The sequence below is a fragment of the Oncorhynchus tshawytscha genome, linkage group LG13, assembly GCF_018296145.1.
Source record: "Oncorhynchus tshawytscha isolate Ot180627B linkage group LG13, Otsh_v2.0, whole genome shotgun sequence".
In the NCBI taxonomy this organism is placed as follows: Eukaryota; Metazoa; Chordata; class Actinopteri; order Salmoniformes; family Salmonidae; genus Oncorhynchus; species Oncorhynchus tshawytscha.
The window spans coordinates 26,758,374-26,778,911 of NC_056441.1; the positions used below are offsets into that span (position 1 = coordinate 26,758,374).

The 20,538-nt window shown below is 45.9% G+C and overlaps 1 protein-coding gene across 9 annotated transcripts in view; it reads left to right on the forward strand.

Moving 5' to 3' along the window:
* The window catches only part of LOC112265846 (receptor-type tyrosine-protein phosphatase U-like), a 275,257-nt gene that overhangs the window by 192,031 nt on the left and 62,688 nt on the right, over positions 1-20,538 (forward strand). For all 9 annotated transcript variants that reach the window (XM_042295481.1, XM_042295482.1, XM_042295484.1 and 6 more), the window contains 5 exons: positions 10,910-11,081; positions 14,316-14,494; positions 14,663-14,777; positions 17,735-18,055; positions 19,866-19,975. In XM_042295481.1, coding sequence (XP_042151415.1) covers positions 10,910-11,081; positions 14,316-14,494; positions 14,663-14,777; positions 17,735-18,055; positions 19,866-19,975 — 897 coding nt within the window. The remainder of the gene's footprint in view (positions 1-10,909; positions 11,082-14,315; positions 14,495-14,662; positions 14,778-17,734; positions 18,056-19,865; positions 19,976-20,538) is intronic.

Sequence of the window (20,538 nt, forward strand, 5' to 3'; positions counted from 1 at the left end):
AGTACAGACTGATGGAGGAGAGAGTACAGACAGACTGATGGAGGAGAGAATACAGACAGACTGATGGAGGAGAGAATACAGACAGACTGATGGAGGAGAGAATACAGACAGACTGATGGAGAGGAGAGAGTACAGACTGATGGAGGAGAGAGTACAGACTGATGGAGGAGAGAGTACAGACTGATGGAGAAGAGAGTACAGACTGATGGAGAAGAGAGTACAGGCGGATGGAGGAGAGAGTACAGACTGATGGAGGAGAGAGTACAGACAGACTGAAGGAGGAGAGAATACAGACAGACTGAAGGAGCAGAGAATACAGACAGACTGAAGGAGGAGAGAGTACAGGCTGATGGAGGAGAGAGTACAGACTGATGGAGAAGAGAGTACAGACTGATGGAGGAGAGAGTACAGACTGGTGGAGGAGAGAGTACAGACTGATGGAGGAGAGAGTACAGACTGAAGGAGGAGAGAGTACAGACAGACTGATGGAGGAGAGAATACAGACAGACTGATGGAGGAGAGAATACAGACTGATGGAGGAGAGAGTACAGACTGATGGAGGAGAGAGTACAGACTGATGGAGAAGAGAGTACAGACTGATGGAGAAGAGAGTACAGGCGGATGGAGGAGAGAGTACAGACTGATGGAGGAGAGAGTACAGACTGATGGAGAAGAGAGTACAGACAGACTGATGGAGAAGAGAGTACAGACTGATGGAGGAGAGAGTACAGACTGAAGGAGGAGAGAAGAGAGTACAGGCTGATGGAGGAGAGAGTACAGGCTGATGGAGGAGAGAGTACAGACTGATGGAGAAGAGAGTACAGACAGACTGATGGAGAAGAGAGTACAGACTGATGGAGGAGAGAGTACAGACTGATGGAGGAGAGAGTACAGACTGATGGAGGAGAGAGTACAGACTGATGGAGGAGAGAGTACAGACAGACTGATGGAGGAGAGAATACAGACAGACTGATGGAGGAGAGAGTACAGACTGATGGAGGAGAGGGCACAGACAGACTGAAGGAGGAGAGAAGAGAGTACAGGCTGATGGAGAAGAGAGTACAGGCTGATGGAGGAGAGAGTACAGACTGATGGAGAAGAGAGTACAGACAGACTGATGGAGAAGAGGGAACAGACTGATGGAGGAGAGAGTACAGACTGATGGAGGAGAGAGTACAGACTGATGGAGGAGAGAGTACAGACTGATGGAGGAGAGAGTACAGACAGACTGATGGAGGAGAGAATACAGACAGACTGATGGAGGAGAGAATACAGACAGACTGATGGAGGAGAGAATACAGACAGACTGATGGAGAGGAGAGAGTACAGACTGATGGAGGAGAGAGTACAGACTGATGGAGGAGAGAGTACAGACTGATGGAGGAGAGAATACAGACAGACTGATGGAGGAGAGAATACAGACAGACTGATGGAGGAGAGAATACAGACAGACTGATGGAGAGGAGAGAGTACAGACTGATGGAGGAGAGAGTACAGACTGATGGAGGAGAGAGTACAGACTGATGGAGGAGAGAGTACAGACTGATGGAGAAGAGAGTACAGACTGATGGAGAAGAGAGTACAGGTGGATGGAGGAGAGAGTACAGACTGATGGAGGAGAGATTACAGACTGATGGAGAAGAGAGTACAGGCGGATGGAGGAGAGAGTACAGACTGAAGGAGGAGAGAAGAGAGTACAGGCTGATGGAGGAGAGAGTACAGGCTGATGGAGGAGAGAGTACAGACTGATGGAGAAGAGAGTACAGACAGATTGATGGAGAAGAGAGTACAGACTGATGGAGGAGAGAGTACAGACTGATCGAGGAGAGAGTACAGACTGATGGAGGAGAGAGTACAGACAGACTGATGGAGGAGAGAATACAGACAGACTGATGGAGGAGAGAATACAGACAGACTGATGGAGGAGAGAATACAGACAGACTGATGGAGAGGAGAGAGTACAGACTGATGGAGGAGAGAGTACAGACTGATGGAGGAGAGAGTACAGACTGATGGAGGAGAGAGTACAGACTGATGGAGAAGAGAGTACAGACTGATGGAGAAGATAGTACAGGCGGATGGAGGAGAGGGCACAGACAGACTGAAGGAGGAGAGAATACAGACAGACTGATGGAGGAGAGAATACAGACAGACTGATGGAGGAGAGAATACAGACAGACTGATGGAGAGGAGAGAGTACAGACTGATGGAGGAGAGAGTACAGACTGATGGAGGAGAGAGTACAGACTGATGGAGGAGAGAGTACAGACTGATGGAGGAGAGAATACAGACAGACTGATGGAGGAGAGAATACAGACAGACTGATGGAGAGGAGAGAGTACAGACTGATAGAGGAGAGAGTACAAACTGATGGAGAAGAGAGTACAGACTGATGGAGAAGAGAGTACAGACTGATGGAGAAGAGAGTACAGACTGATGGAGAAGAGAGTACAGGCGGATGGAGGAGAGAGTACAGACTGATGGAGGAGAGAGTATAGACTGATGGAGAAGAGAGTACAGACAGACTGATGGAGAAGAGAGTACAGACTGATGGAGGAGAGAGTACAGACTGATGGAGGAGGGAGTACAGACTGATGGAGGAGAGAGTACAGACTGATGGAGGAGAGAGTACAGACTGATGGAGGAGAGAGTACAGACTGATGGAGGAGAGAGTACAGACAGACTGATGGAGGAGAGAGTACAGACAGACTGAAGGAGGAGAGAATACAGACAGACTGAAGGAGCAGAGAATACAGACAGACTGAAGGAGGAGAGAGTACAGGCTGATGGAGGAGAGAGTACAGACTGATGGAGAAGAGAGTACAGACTGATGGAGGAGAGAGTACAGACTGATGGAGGAGAGAGTACAGACTGATGGAGGAGAGAGTACAGACAGACTGATGGAGGAGAGAATACAGACAGACTGATGGAGGAGAGAATACAGACAGACTGATGGAGGAGAGAATACAGACAGACTGATGGAGAGGAGAGAGTACAGACTGATGGAGGAGAGAGTACAGACTGATGGAGGAGAGAGTACAGACTGATGGAGAAGAGAGTACAGACTGATGGAGAAGAGAGTACAGGCGGATGGAGGAGAGAGTACAGACTGATGGAGGAGAGAGTACAGACAGACTGAAGGAGGAGAGAATACAGACAGACTGAAGGAGCAGAGAATACAGACAGACTGAAGGAGGAGAGAGTACAGGCTGATGGAGGAGAGAGTACAGACTGATGGAGAAGAGAGTACAGACTGATGGAGGAGAGAGTACAGACTGGTGGAGGAGAGAGTACAGACTGATGGAGGAGAGAGTACAGACTGAAGGAGGAGAGAGTACAGACAGACTGATGGAGGAGAGAATACAGACAGACTGATGGAGGAGAGAATACAGACTGATGGAGGAGAGAGTACAGACTGATGGAGGAGAGAGTACAGACTGATGGAGAAGAGAGTACAGACTGATGGAGAAGAGAATACAGACTGATGGAGGAGAGAGTACAGACTGATGGAGGAGAGAGTACAGACTGATGGAGAAGAGAGTACAGGCGGATGGAGGAGAGAGTACAGACTGAAGGAGGAGAGAAGAGAGTACAGGCTGATGGAGGAGAGAGTACAGGCTGATGGAGGAGAGAGTACAGACTGATGGAGGAGAGAGTACAGACTGATGGAGGAGAGAGTACAGACTGATGGAGGAGAGAGTACAGACTGATGGAGGAGAGAGTACAGACTGATGGAGGAGAGAGTACAGACTGATGGAGGAGAGAGTACAGACAGACTGATGGAGGAGAGAATACAGACAGACTGATGGAGGAGAGAATACAGACAGACTGATGGAGGAGAGAGTACAGAGAGACTGAAGGAGAGAGTACAGACTGATGGAGGAGAGAGTACAGACTGATGGAGGAGAGAGTACAGACTGATGGAGGAGAGAGTACAGACTGATGGAGGAGAGAGTACAGACTGAAGGAGGAGAGAATACAGACAGACTGAAGGAGGAGAGAATACAGACAGACTGAAGGAGGAGAGAAGAGAGTACAGGCTGATGGAGGAGAGAGTACAGACTGATGGAGAAGAGAGTACAGACAGACTGATGGAGAAGAGAGTACAGACTGATGGAGGAGAGAGTACAGACTGATGGAGGAGAGAGTACAGACTGATGGAGGAGAGAGTACAGACTGATGGAGAAGAGAGTACAGACTGATCGAGAAGAGAGTACAGACTGATGGAGAAGAGAGTACAGACTGATGGAGAAGAGAGTACAGGCGGATGGAGGAGAGAGTACAGACTGATGGAGGAGAGAGTACAGACTGATGGAGAAGAGAGTACAGGCGGATGGAGGAGAGAGTACAGACTGAAGGAGGAGAGAAGAGAGTACAGGCTGATGGAGGAGAGAGTACAGACTGATGGAGAAGAGAGTACAGACAGACTGATGGAGAAGAGAGTACAGACTGATGGAGGAGAGAGTACAGACTGATGGAGGAGAGAGTACAGACTGATGGAGGAGAGAGTACAGACTGATGGAGGAGAGAGTACAGACTGATGGAGGAGAGAGTACAGACAGACTGATGGAGGAGAGAATACAGACAGACTGATGGAGGAGAGAATACAGACAGACTGATGGAGGAGAGAATACAGACAGACTGATGGAGAGGAGAGAGTACAGACTGATGGAGGAGAGAGTACAGACTGATGGAGAAGAGAGTACAGACTGATGTAGAAGAGAGTACAGGCGGATGGAGGAGAGAGTACAGACTGATGGAGGAGAGAGTACAGACAGACTGAAGGAGGAGAGAATACAGACAGACTGAAGGAGCAGAGAATACAGACAAACTGAAGGAGGAGAGAGTACAGGCTGATGGAGGAGAGAGTACAGACTGATGGAGAAGAGAGTACAGACTGATGGAGGAGAGAGTACAGACTGATGGAGGAGAGAGTACAGACTGATGGAGGAGAGAGTACAGACTGATGGAGGAGAGAGTACAGACAGACTGATGGAGGAGAGAATACAGACAGACTGATGGAGGAGAGAATACAGACAGACTGATGGAGAGGAGAGAGTACAGACTGATGGAGGAGAGAGTACAGACTGATGGAGAGGAGAGTACAGACAGATGGAGAGGAGAGTACAGACTGATGGAGGAGAGAGTACAGACTGGTGGAGGAGAGAGTACAGATGAGAGTACAGACAGACTGATGGAGGAGAGATTACAGACTGATGGAGAAGAGAGTACAGACTGATGGAGGAGAGAGTACAGACAGACTGATGGAGGAGAGAGTACAGACAGACTGATGGAGAAGAGTGTACAGACTGATGGAGGAGAGAGTACAGACTGATGGAGGAGGGGGTACAGACAGATGGAGGAGAGAGTACAAACTGATGGAGGATAGAATACAGACTGATGGAGGAGAGAGTACAGACAGACTGATGGAGAAGAGTGTACAGACTGATGGAGGAGAGAGTACAGACTGATGGAGGAGGGGGTACAGACAGATGGAGGAGAGAGTACAAACTGATGGAGGATAGAATACAGACTGATGGAGGAGAGAGTACAGACTGATGGAGGAGAGAGTACAGATGAATGGAGAGGAGAGTACAGACATACTGATGGAAGAGAGAGTACAGACAGACTGATGGAGGAGAGAGTACAGACAGACTGATGGAGGAGAGAGTACAGACTGATGGAGAGGAGAGTACAGACTGATGGAGAGGAGAGTACAGACAGATGGAGAGGAGAGTACAGACTGATGGAGGAGAGAGTACAGACTGGTGGAGGAGAGAGTACAGATGAGAGTACAGACAGACTGATGGAGGAGAGATTACAGACTGATGGAGAAGAGAGTACAGACTGACAGAAAAGAGAATATAGACTGACCGATGCTTTCCTTCGGGCTTAAATATGGAATCCTCATCAGGGAAAACAGCCACTCTCCGCCCCATGGCTGTTGTTATAGTTTTGTTGACGAAGCAGAGAGGGGAGTGTTGCGTAGTGTGGTAAAAAAAAAAAAGCGTTCCATATGCTGATGCTCTATCATGCGCACAATGTTGTTTACTGTTACTTTGTTGTTGGAATATTGCAAACAGACTTGGCAGTTTCACCATCAAGGATTCTAGATTTATAAATGCATAGAAGTGTGCTGTTCTTTCTATGAGGTCTGATATATTCTTCAGTGAATTAAAGATAGACCCAGCAGTATGACCTCATCAAACACAGAGGGCTGGGTCCCTGCATACAGACTACAGTTTGTGTGGCCTTTTGGTTTGCTAGTTGATAGTTACTCATATTCCTTCATGACGTAATCTCTCAAAATGGTTTACATTTCTGCTGCATGAATTTGAGCTAATATTAGTTAACTGGAACCTGGGTCTGAAAGCCTCCACTCTCTCTCTCTGCATCGTTGAAGCTAAGTGCCTTTGAAAAGATCGATGAGGAAAGAAGGACGGCAGGAGGGAAGACGACGCATTCCTCCATTTTCTTTCCGTCTCCTCTCCTCCTCTCTTTCTTTCTTCCTTATTGAAGTATTTTGTATCCAAAGCCTCTCCTCTTTCAAGAGTTCAACAACCTACCAGTCTACTCCTTTCTGTTGTTTGCTGATGCAGACGCAGACACAGACAAACACATACAGTCTCACATGCACAACCAGGCCCACACACACACACACTGTTTGGGGTGGTGTCAGATACACATATTAATCACCACTGCTGCACAAGTTGCCACTGTTTAAATTACAAAAAGTATTTGTTTTAGAACGAGCAGCGCTCATAAGTGCGTTGGTGACACAGGCACAGGGAAAAGGCAACAAGCAGATTGCCCGGTAGCCAGAGCACCAGATCCATGAGAAGGTTTTATCTGGTGTACCGCTATGTCCTACGACCGGTGATGGGTCATGAATATTTATTTACAAGTTCATCGCAATTTGCTCTTTAGCGCTATCTGTTTAGTACCTGATGGAGAAGACCCAGAAGACCTGTGCAATTCAGCACCCCAGGGTGGTCCATTTACTTTGTTCTGTGAAAATCATCTGATGAAATCATGCAATTTCAATGCTGCTGTCTTCCCCAATAGCAAGCAATGTAGTAGCTGGCAATACAATCCATACAATCCAATACAAGCCCCTAACGCCCTAATGGATGGGCCGCCCTGGTTGAAGTGCCGCCCTGGTTGAAGTGCATCTCTTCTACAAGGATGCATGACAGTATTAACACCCATATTGGATTGAACACGTTTTACACAGTACACATACGGTGAACTGAGCTATAGTCTCCCAGTTGAAACCAGATTCCAACGTTTGCTCTGACTCTCTACTCATGAAGGTTAGAACAGATTGGTAACAGCAGGGAGGAACAATATGTTTCCTCAACCCGTTACTGTCTTATGTTCATGTATTAGCTGTGTACTGTTCCAATCTTAACTCCACGTTTCTCTGTTTTTCTCCCCTCAACTCTGTAATTGTGTGTGTGTGTGCGCGCGCACGCACGTGTTTCTCTCTTATTCTCATTAACAGTAATTGCTACTTTCTGTTTGATCTCCTCTGCTGTGAGGGGAATCTCTCTAGACCTACTGAGTGTTTTCTCCTCACTCATGTGTGTGTTTAAATAGTCCAAACAAATTGTTTGCATAAGAATTCTTATTCAATTCCTCTGTATTGCCTTCTTTTGTCTTTCTATCAGAGAGTTTTGCTTGTTCTGTTTCTGATTCTATTTAGATCTTTAGACAACGTCAACATTTGTTTGTGTTCAGTTGGAAATCCTGAATTAATGAATGATTTACCACAGAAACTCATTATGGTGTGATATGGGGCTTAGGGGAAGAGATGGGGAGAGATGGAAGACAAACAGGTTTAATACTGGATGTTTCCATTTGTATGACAATCTGTAGGATTGTCTGTTTGTTTTGACTGAATGAATGTACATTGAGATGTGATGGGGCTGTGGCTGATAGCTGAAGAATCCCCCCCCCCACACACACACACCTACACTAATTAAAATGTGATCCAACATTGGCTTATGGAAGTGAAAAACCCAATTATACTTTTCACAACCACTAACATTGTCACTGAGGCAATAATCTATACATTTATGATATATTACTGCCATAAGCAGTTTCATACTTTTGAGCAAATGTCCGCTCTCCCCAGACACTGTCTGGTGAAAAGCATGAAGACAAATGGGCTAGTTGATATAACATCCTGGATACATTATTCTGAGAGCGGAGCAGCATATAGCCTCCTGCACCTGGAAAAACTTCACGCTTTGAGTGTGTGTGTGTGTGTGTGTGTGTGTGTGTGTGTGTGTGTGTGTATGTGTGTGACAGGCAACGCGTTGTCATTTCCTGTTCCCCTCGTTGATCCGAGCACTCTTCTGCCTCGAGCATATTAGTACGGGTTGTCTGCGTGTGTGCGTGTATGGATGTGTATGACAGCTCTGTCAGGAGCCCGGCATGCAACCTCCCCATGCCAAGATGTTAGCTATGACATATATCATGTATTTATTATCTCCACCTCCCATGGTACCCTCATCTGTCCCTCATCGTCTCCCTGTCTCTCTCCTTCCTTCCCACTCACAATCCCATTATGGGGAGCTATATCTCATGGCCACACATACAGTAACAGTTAAAAGTTAGGACACACCTACTCATTCCAGGGATTTACTTTATTTGTACTAGTTTTTTACGTCGTAGAATAATTGTGAAGACATCAAAACTATGAAATAAGACATATGGAATCATGTAGTAACCAAAAAAGTGTTAAACAAATCAAAATATATTTTACATTTGAGATTCTTCAAATAGCCACCTTTTACCTTGATGACAGTTTTGCACAATCTTGGCGTTCTCTCAACCAGCTTCATGAGGTAGTCACCTGGAATGCATTTAACAGGTGTGCCTTGTTAAAAGTTCATTTGTGAAATATCTTTCCTTCTTAATGTGTTTGAGCCAATCAGTTGTGTTTTGTTTTGACAAGGTAGGTGTGGTATACAGAAGATAGCCCTATTTGGTAAAAGTCCAAGTCCATATTATGGCAAGAACAGCTCAAATAAGCATAGAGAAACAACAGTCAATCATTACTTTAAGATCTGACATTACTTTAAGACATGAAGGTCAGTCCACACACACACACACACACACACACACACACACACACACACACACACACACACACGAACACTCTACCTCCTTCCCCACCCAATCACTTCTAACAGTTTTCCTCATGATGAGACACACACACACGCACTGGCACACTTAGTCAATCACACGACACACACACACACACACACACACACACACACACACACACACATAAACACACATGTTAAAATGCACACACACATAGGATATATGAAACTGGCTCTCATGAGGACTGCCACAGGAAAGGAAGACCCAGAGTTACCTCCGCTGCAGAGGATAAGTTCATTAGAGTTAACTGCACCTCAGATTTCAGCCCAAATAAATGCTTCACCGAGTTCAAGTAACAGACACATCCCAACATCAACTGTTCAGACTGCGTGAGTCAGGTCTTCATGTTACTGCAAAGAAACCACTACTAAAGGACACCAATAAGAAGAAGATCCTTGCTTGGTCCAAGAAACACAAGCAATGAACATTAGACCGATGGAAATCTGTCCTTTGGTCTAATGAGTCCAAATTTGAGATTTTTGGTTTGAATTGCCGTGTCTTTGTGAGACGCAGAGTAGGTAAACAGATGATCTCTGCATGTGTGGTTCCCACATGAAGCATGGAGTAGGAGGTGTGATGGTGCTTTACTGGTGACACTGTCAGTGATTTATTTAGAATTCAAGGCACATTTACCTAGCATGGCTACCACAGCATTCTGCAGCAATACGCCATCCCATCTGGTTTGCGCTTAGTGGGACTATCTTTGTTTTTCAACAGGACAATGACCTAACACACCTCCAGGCTGTGTAAGGGCTATTTGACCAAGAAGCAGAGTGATGGAGTGCTGCATCAGATGACCTGAACTCCAGATTCACCTGACATCAACTCAATTGAGATGGTTTGGGATGAGTTGGACCACGGAGTGAAGGAAAACCTTTCAACAAGTGCTCAGCATATGTGAGAACTCCTTCAAGACTGTTGGAAATGCATTCCTCATGAAGCTGGTTGAGAGAATACCTAGAGTGTGCAAAGCTGTCATTAAAGCAAAGGGTGGTGTCACATCCTGACCTTAGTTCCTTTTTATGTCTCTGTTTTAGTTTGGTCAGGGCATGAGTTGGTGGACATTCTATGTTTTGTATTCTATGTTTTGTATTTCTGTGTTTGGCCTGGTATGGTTCCCAATCAGAGGCAGCTGTCGATCGTTGTCTCTGATTGAGAACCATACTTAGGCAGCCTGTTTTCCCACATTGGGTTGTGGGTAGTTGTTTTCTGTGTCTGTGTTTCACCATACAGAACTGTTTCATTTTCGTTTCACTCTCTTTGTTATTTTGTTTAGTGTTTCTGTTCAAATAAATAACATGAACACTTACCACACTGCGCATTGGTCCGATCCTTCATATTCCTCATCCGAGGAGGACAACGATCGTTACAGGTGGCTACATTGAAGAAACTAAAATATAGATGTTATCGTGTAAAAGATGATATTTTAGATGTCTTCACTATGTAGATAGTCGTAAAAATAAAGAAAAACCCTTGAATGAGTATGTGTGTCCAAACATTTGACTGGTACTGTACATTATAATAAACATAACTGTCTGTGAAGGTTAGTTAGGGTAACCTGACTCTCTCTCTCTATGTGACTGTGTGTTTTGAGTGTTTTCATGGGCAGTGACAGAGGTGGTGTCTACACAGGTAAAGATGATCACCTGTGTATGGGTCAGTTAGCGTGACTCTCTCCCTCCCTGCCTCCCCTCACTTCTCCTCCCTCTCTCTCTCTCTCTCTCTCTCTCTGCAGCGTCGTAACGGTGTGGTTGTGGCGGCGTCCTCTATCCAGCGTCTGAGCCACAAGCGTCTCATGGCCACCTTCCAAGTGGAGGCTGAGAGAGGGGAGCAGGACCTGTATCGCTGCATCACAGAGTCCGCACGGGGAGCTGCCGTGTCCAACTTCGCCGAGCTCATTGTCAGAGGTATAGTACGGCCAGTCCGTATAGTCATGTTTATGCAGTGTGTACAGCATAGTATCGTAAATATGTGTCTGGTACACAGTGGAAACATGTCAGCAATTGACGATGTTATGTCGTATAATGTGTCCTTGTTTACACACACACACACGCACACACACACACAAGGCACGTTTCTCCTGTAGCACACTGCACCACACACCACCTCCCCTAAGACACCACTAACCGACCATTACACCTAGCTACCATTCTGGCATATCTTAATGCCCTCCTCCATATGTCCTACCTCCGTCCCCACCCAACAACTTCCAACAGCTTCTCCTTATGTTCGACATGCACACAAGCACTGGCTCACTTAGTCAATCACACGGACACACACACACACACAAACACACGTTAAAATGCACACACACATAGGAAATGTGTTCTGAACTAGCAAAATCTTCTCTGTTCTACGTTCTATTGTGGAAAAACGTGGAAACATTCTTTCACCTATGCACATACAGTGGGGCAAAAAAGTATTTAGTCAGCCACCAATTGTGCAAGTTCTCCCACTTAAAAATATGAGAGAGGCCTGTAATTTTCATCATAGGTACACTTCAACTATGGCAGACAAAATGAGAAAAACAAATCCAGAAAATCACATTGTAGGATTTGTAATGAATTCATTTGCAAATGATGGTGGAAAACTTTTGTTATTGACCAAATACTTATTTATCTCAATACTTTGTTATATACCCTTTGTTGGCAATGACAGAGGTCAAACGTTTTCTGTAAGTCTTCACAAGGTTTTCACACACTGTTGCTGGTATTTTGGCCGATCTGCAGATCTCCTCTAGAGCAGTGATGTTTTGGGGCTGTTGTCGGGCAACACGGACTTTCAACTCCCTCCAAAGATTTTCTATGGGGTTGAGATCTGGAGACTGGCTAGGCCACTCCATGACCTTGAAATGCTTCTTACGAAGCCACTCCTTTGTTGCCCGGGCGGTGTGTTTGGGATCATTGTCATGCTGAAAGACCCAGCCACGTTTCATCTTCAATGCCCTTGCTGATGGTAGGAGGTTTTCACTCAAAACCTCATGATACATGGCCCCATTCATTCTTTCCTTTACACGGATCAGTCGTCCTGGTCCCTTTGCAGAAAAACAGCCCCAAAGCATGATGATTCCGCCCCCATGCTTCACAGTAGGTGTGGTGTTCTTTGGATGCAACTCAGCATTCTTTGTCCTCCAAACACGACGAGTTGAGTTTTTACCAAAAAGTTATATTTTGGTTTCATCTGACCATATGACATTCTCCCAATCTTCTTCTGGATCATCCAAATGCCCTCTAGCAAACTTCAGACGGGCTTGGACATGTACTGGCTTAAGCAGGGGGACACGTCTGGCACTGCAGGATTTGAGTCCCTGGTGGCGTAGTGTGTTACTGATGGTAGGCTTTGTTACTTTGGTCCCAGCACTCTGCAGGTCATTCACTAGGTCCCCCCGTGTGGTTCTGGGATTTTTGCTCACCGTTCTTGTGATCATTTTGACCCCACGGGGTGAGATCTTGCGTGGAGCCCCAGATCGAGGGAGATTATCAGTGGTCTTGTATGTCTTCCATTTCCTAATAATTGCTCCCACAGTTGATTTCTTCAAACCAAGCTGCTTACCTATTGCAGATTCAGTCTTCTCAGCCTGGTGCAGGTCTACAATTTTGTTTCTGGTGTCCTTTGACAGCTCTTTGGTCTTGGCCATAGTGGAGTTTGGAGTGTGACTGTTTTAGGTTGTGGACAGGTGTCTTTTATACTGATAACAAGTTCAAACAGGTAGCATTAATACAGGTAACGAGTGGAGGACAAAGGAGCCTCTTAAAGAAGTTACAGGTCTGTGTACAGGTCTGTGAGAGCCAGAAATCTTGCTTGTTTGTAGGTGACCAAATACTTATTTTCCACCATAATTTGCAAATAAATTAATTAAAAATCCTACAATGTGATTTTCTGGAATTGTTTTTCTCATTTTGTCTGTCATAGTTGAAGTGTACCTATGATGAAAATTACAGGCCTCTCATCTTTTTAAGTGGGAGAACTTGCACAATTGGTGGCTGACTAAATACTTTTTTGCCCCACTGTATATTGTGTACTCTGTGTAAACAGTGTTTTTCACAGGAAATGTTGCTGTAATGTGTGTGTCTCTTTGTCTAACGTTGAAAGGACATGCAGAATTGCACACGCAATCACTCACGCAAATAATTCACATTCATTATGGTGAAAATTGAACATTCCCTTCCCTTCAAGTGCCTCTCATAAATCACAATCGTAAAAGATTGTGTGAGTCAACGCTCTAGCCGAGCAGAAAAGAATCTATGGAAATTCTAAACAAGAAAAGCATGAAACATGCCTTGTTTTTTCTTTGCGAGAGAAGAGAGTTGTTGCTTCTTCTGTGGAAATGTATTTTTTTGGCATACAACTATGGAACGCTGGATATCTCTGTTCATTTGACAACGATTGAGGATGTTTTTATAATTAGCCGGATCACATAGATTTGTTTTTATATTGTTGAGGATAGAAAGGAGGAGTTGACAGATGGTAGACAGTGCTACTAAACCATTGTCTCAGTTATTTTGTTAACCAGCAGCATACCACCCTGAATACCACTGCTGGCTTGCTTCTGAAGTTAAGCAGGGTTGGTCCTGGTCAGTTCCTGGTTGGGAGACCAGATGCTGCTGGAAGTGGTGTTGGAGGGCCAGTAGGAGGCACTCTTTCCTCTGGTCTAAAACAATATCCCAATGCCCCAGGGCAGTGATTGGGGACACTGCCCTGTGTAGGGTGCTGTCTTTCGGATGGGACGTTAAACGGGTGGCCTGACTCTCTGAGGTCATTAAAGATCCCATAGCACTTATTGTAAGAGTAGGGGTGTTAACCCCGGTGTCCTGGCTAAATTCCCAATCTCTCCATCAAACCATCACGGTCACCTAATAATCCCCAGTTTACAATTGGCTCATTCATCCCCCTCCTCTCCCCTGTAACTATTCTCCAGGTTGTTGCTACAAATGAGAACATGTTCTCAGTCAACTTACCTGGTAAAATAACAGATAAATTAAAGAAAGTGTTCACTTCGTTAAGGACTGTATATGTCAATATTGTGTAAAAGGCCTTTTGTTTTAACCTCCACTATGCCCCTGCATGCACTCACTTAGTCATTCAAAGGTCCTCTGTATAACACTGTACTCTGGCCTCTCCCCCTTCCTTCACCCTGGCAGTGCCCCCCACCCCCATCGCTCCCCCCCAGCTGCTCCGGGCTGGTCCCACCTACCTGATCATTCAACTCAACACCAACTCCATCGTGGGGGATGGCCCTGTTATCCGCCGTGAGATCGAGTACCGGGCCAGCCAATCACCATGGTCGGAGACACATGGTGTGGGCTCGCTCACGTATAAGGTTTGTGTGTGTCTGCTCGTGTGTGTACGCGTAGAAGTTAATTTGCCATTCAGCATTCTTTACAGGTTCTTAACAACAGTTATTAAAGAACCCTGAATTACTTTGCCGTTACAGTAAAAAATAACATGAACGTTGAATAAACACTTTCCTACTCTGTTCTATTGTAAGGTGTGGCATCTGGAGCCGGACACAGAGTACCGTATCAGTGTTTTACTGACCCGACCAGGGGATGGAGGCACAGGGGCGCCTGGACCTCCCCTGGTCAGCAGGACCAAGTGTGCAGGTGAGCTAGGGGGACTGAATGGGTCTAAAGCCAAACCTAGCTTCTGTTCTATTCTGTTCTACTCTAGTCTACTCTTATCTATTCCATTCCTTCAACTTTGTTTATCGCTTCAGGAACGGCATTGAGAGTTCACATATAATAACATGCTCCATAACACCAGGGCAACAAACTTCAAACATATACTCTAATGGCGTGCTGTCCACCGGTTGAGAGGATGTGTGTGGATTATAGTGCTCAGTGGCTGATATATACGTAGGTACCTCTTTAGAAGCCGGTGTGTATGCATGGATAGGTACACTTAAATGATGTGTGTTGATTTAATTATATAGTAGAGTGAAGATTCTGCAACCTTCTCACAGCCACTACACTCCCCCTCACATACACACACCACACACACACACACACTTATCTGTACTTACCCTCCCCAGCGCTCAGCGCTCATCTTTATGAAACAGCTCCCTGTAGATGTGTCAAGTAGACCGACATGACGTCGTGCCATCTATCATAGTCTCTGATCCCTCCTGTCACGAGGCCCCAGCCGCCCACCTCCTGTCTGCTCCCCATGCCCAGATCTGAGCCTCAATCTCAGGGGAGAGAGCAGAGAGAGCCCCTGTGACACTACACACTCTAGATCAGGGGTGTCAAGTCTAACTAATTTCGCCCCGGGGGCCGTGTTCGGACTTCAACAAGGTCCGAAGGACGCAATGAATATTGGTTATATTTCCTTGCCAAAAAATGTGCCCAAATTTGTCCTCTATCCATTGTATTTGGAATTTGTAATACTCCCTGACTGTCTAGTGATTTTTAGTGAGCAGGACAGTGGAGAAAATATGAATATAGGCCCATTTTCATTTCAACACTTTTGGTTTTAGTCATTTTAAAGTATATTTAGTTTGTTTCCCCATCTGTGGGCTGGATTGGATCCCCGCGTGGGCTGGATTGGATCCCCGCGTGGGCTGGATTGGATCCCCGCGTGGGCTGGATTGGATCCCCACGTGGGTTGGATTGGATCCCCGCGTGGGCTGGATTGGATCCCCGCGTGGGCTGGATTGGATCCCCGCGTGGGCTGGATTGGATCCCCGCGTGGGCTGGATTGGTTCCCCGCGTGGGCTGGATCCGGCCCGCGGACCGTATGTTTGACACTCATGCTGTAGATCAATCTGTGTCATATCCCCTCTTCCTGTCCTGCTCAGAAGGTTTTGGGCTAGAAGCAGCCCTTGCCTATAAAACACATTCATCTGGTGCTATTTTATATTCTTTTTTTTATGCAGCTACATCCCCAGAGAGAAGGCTTTTCATGAACCCCTCTCCAGTTTTAACTGATGTAGTATAGGGATGGGGGTTGGAAATGATTTCACTATTTGAATAGCATTATGATTTTTGGTCGGGTATCCAGCTATTCAAAAGACGTGTTTTCTTTTACTTACCTTTTGAACCTGAGCAATGCTGTGACATGTCGTCAGCTTACCTCACTCATTGCAGGAGAACAAAGAAGAGCGCTAAATCTCTGGCCACTTCTATTATCACTCTGTGGTCTATTGGGGAGGCACATTGGGCAAACTGAAAACATGGGCTGATTTATCTTCTGACATGACGCGACTAGACTGTTCCCACCCTCCATCTCTCCCCTCTGAGGCATAGACGTGTATTACGCAGCTTCTGCCTATAAACGTCAGAGGCTTTAACCTCTCTTAACCCATGACAGTGACTCAATGATTGGTCCAACTGGCACTAACAGACCTCTCCCCCATCCCTCCTTTCTCTCTCTCCTGAGGCTGGGATTGTGTCTGTAACAGCATGTGACCTGTAGGTCGGAGGACAGCCAGGCTGATTGTGTTCATAGCAACAGTTGACCCCTGGTGAGAAGGTGTCCTCTCTTTTAGCTCACTGACACCATGGTTTAAGACAAGAGGAGGAGAGGAGATGAGCTGGAGCCAGCAGAGCCCAGAGTGGGCTGACAGCCAGTTTGACATAACCCTCCACCCCATCCGCCCTTCCGTCCACCCTCCTCTCTCTCCCGCCCCTGGCTTGTCCCTTTGATTAGTCTCATGAACGTGAGTCTGTGGGCCTGGACGTCTGTTGGCTGCTGTGGGGTTGGTTTGGGCTGCAGGGTGGCGTGCTGCTGGACAGACAGACAGAGACAGGGAGGGCAGCCTGGGTGGGTGGTAGAGTGATTAATATAATGAGCCATGCTTTCATATAGCACCTTCCCTAATGGGGCTCTAGTCTGCATAGGGTGCATCCCAAATGTCATATAGTGCACTACTTTTGACCAGGGCCCATGAGGAAGTAGTGCACTATTAGAGGGAATAAGTTGCCAGACACAACCCTATCTTAGCGGCCTCTGTGGCTGCGGTCTGGCAGGCATGATATGATCCTGTTGGACATTATCGTGGCAGGGACACGAGGATTCGTCACCCCAGTCTCACACATGCCATCAGTAATTAGCTAGTTCTATATCACATCATCTCAGCTCATAGGGCATTGTCTTTGGTCCTGGAGCTGAGCAGTCTGTACTCTGTAAGAATGAAGGTATGAGTGAAATTATATTTTAAAAAATGTGTTGTTATACATCACTCCCTCCTCCTCTCTTCTCTCTCTCTCTCCAGGGTGTTTAAAAAAAATGTAAACAGTTTCCTGCTGTGAGTTTGGAATGTAAACATCGGAACTAACCGTCTCTCTTTCTCCATATCTTTCTATTTTTCTTCATCACTCCATCTCACACTGTTGTTCTGTCTGTCTGTCTGTCTGTCTGTCTGTCTGTCTGTCTGTCTGTCTGTCTGTCTGTCTGTCTGTCTGTCTGTCTGTCTGTCTGTCTGTCTGTCTGTCTGTCTGTCTGTCTGTCTGTCTGTCTGTCTGTCTGTCTGTCTGTCTGTCTGTCTGTCTGTCTGTCTGTCCGTCTGTCCGTCTGTCGGTGTCTCTTCCACCCCTCTCTCCCTCTCCCCTCCCCCTATCAGAGCCCATGCGTGCGTTGCGAGGCCTCACAGCCATAGAGATCCAGCCTCGTCAACTAGTCTTACAGTGGGAACCTCTGGGCTACAACCTGACGCGCTGCCACACCTACTCTGTCTCTCTCTGCTACCGTTACTCCACACCTGCAGGGGGCAGCGCAGGGAACAATGCCACAGTGAGGGAGTGTCTCTCTGTAGAGAGGAACCAATCACACTTCACCCTGAGGGACCTGCCCCCGTTCCGCTCCGTCCACGTCCGGCTGGCCCTGGAAAATCCAGAAGGCAAGAAAGAAGGCAGAGAGGTCACCTTTCAGACTGAGGAGGACAGTAAGTGGACTCTATTACCCAACATGCATTGCAAAGTTGAAGTCAAGGGCAAGAAAGAGAGCAGAGGTCACCTTCCAGACTGAGAAAAACAGTGAGTGGACTATATTACCCAGCATGGATTGTAGTTCATATGAAACGCAGAGAGTGTTGGACCCAAAAACACAAATATTGACTTGCAGGATCAGCATAACTAAATGAAAGATCAGCCTTTTAAATGGAAGCAGATGAAAAATGTATCAGTCAGAGTCATGGCCACCAGCGAAATGGTGAGATGATTTTGCTTATCTTTCTATTAACAAGTTCCTGTGTACAACAGCGGATTATATACATTTCACCGAGATGGATTTAAGTTGGAGGTCAGAGCAAATGTACTATGCAATAAAACATTGCTCACAGCAGTTTTTGACCTATTAGAGAGGAGGGAAAGAGAGAGAGAGGCAATGCAAGAGTCAGCAGCATACCACCCTGCATCCCACTGCTGGCTTATCTCTGGAGCAAAGCAGGGTTGGTCCTAGTTGCTCCCTGGATGGGAGACTAGATGCCAGTAGGAGGCACACTTTCCTCTGGTCTAAAAAACTATATATAACAATACCTCAGGGCAGACATTACTCTGTGTAGGGTGCTGTCTGTTGGATGGTATGTTAAATGGGTGTCCTGACTCTCTATGGCCACTGAAGATCCCATATCGTAAGAATAGTGATGTTAACCCCGGTGTCCTGGCTGCTAAATTCCCAATCTGGTCCTCATGGCCACCTAATCATCCCCAGCTTCCAATTGGCTCATTCATCTCCTCTCCCTTGTAACTATTCCCCAGGTCGTTGCTGTAAATGAAAATGTGTTGTCAGTCAACTTACCCGCTAAAATAAAATAAGAGAGGTACTGTAAGATTACAATACATTGTATGAAATTGGTTGCATTTTGAAATCTTCAAATTGCAAGGTCCTCCCATGTGCTCCTGCTTATAATGTAATGCATTTCATAGTCAGTTGAACAGCTGCACTTGAAGTAAGCAAGTAGAGAGAGAAATGAAATTATCTCACCTTCCCAGAGCTCTCTTTGGGCAAGAGAAAAAATCAAAAAGACTACAGGGAGACCTAATACAATTACCTCTGTGTCGTTTTTCGCACTCACAAATACACACATACGCATGCATAGATTCATGGGTCCCAGACAACCACAAGCCATTTGTCATCTCTAGGGCTTGAACTTTCCCAACTCTGTCACTGAACCGTGTCTTCAACATATGCACTGCTTTGTAAATAACACCAAGTGCCCTGATTTTTCAGGCCCCTATTCGATCCATTGACTGGTTGTAATCCCCATGTCAAAACAAGAGTCCCTGTCTCAGACAAAGTCTCAGACTCATTTGGATTTCTTGTTTGCCCTGCCATTACACTGTGGCTGTTGTCCTCTGCTCCTCTCAGGGCTGTTGTGGAGAGAGGGAGAGAGAGAGAGAGAGAGAGAGAGAGGATACAGCGGGTATAACTGTCAGCCACAAGGCAGTGCTCTAGACTCTATCCGCCTGAGACACAGTCTCAGAGCCAGAGAGACTGTCAGACAGTCTGTTAGTTGACGAAAACTTGCATGACTTGTAGCAGCATCATCTTTCGATCAGACACAGATGTACACGTAAACACGCATGCACTCTTGCACCCAGACACACACTCATCAAATCTTCTGGTCCTGAAATCAGTTTGCCTGTCTTTAGGGCTGGAAACCGGATATAATTTGTCACTTCCTTCCTATAGGAACCCCTATTCAATCAACAGAGGGTTCTCTCAGAATGTTTATGTTGTGTTTTCTTTTCCAGTTCCTGGTGGCATCGTCCCAGAGTCACTAACTTTCACCCCATTAGACGATATGATCTTTCTGAAGTGGGAGGAGCCTGTGGAGCCCAATGGGGTCATCACACAGTATGAGGTATGGAACATGCCCTCAACTTTCCCGTCTGTCTACCTTGTTGCGATCACAGATCTATCTCGAGATCAATCTTAATCTCTGTCTTTCTCTTTTTTTTCCCCCAATTAATCATTTGTGCTTATTTTATTGAGATTTATCTCTATCTGTCTCTAATTTCCTTCAGCTTGACACAGAAGAGTTTTTTTTTTGTGTGTTTGTGGGGGGTGGGGGTATTCAGCAAACAACAGTATTCACAAGGTATTCAGCAAACAATGTGTTTAATTTAGGAAATCTGTTCATCAATTACTCCCACAAATTAAAAAAAAGAGACATGACTGTGTCTCAATGTTTAAAATTATTGTTATTTTCAAATACAATCTCTTTTTGGCTTAGTTGTGTTCAATTTGCAGGGTACAAATTATGTTCCGGCCCCTAAACCCTCCGCTTCAACAAAAATTGTCTCGCCACTGAATCCAGTTGCCTTCCCGTGCAGTACAGACATGTGCCATAGTCATTAATAGGGAATGTATCCTCTCTTCCTCTCAAATGATAAGTACTAGAAATATCCTGCCGGGAACTCTTCT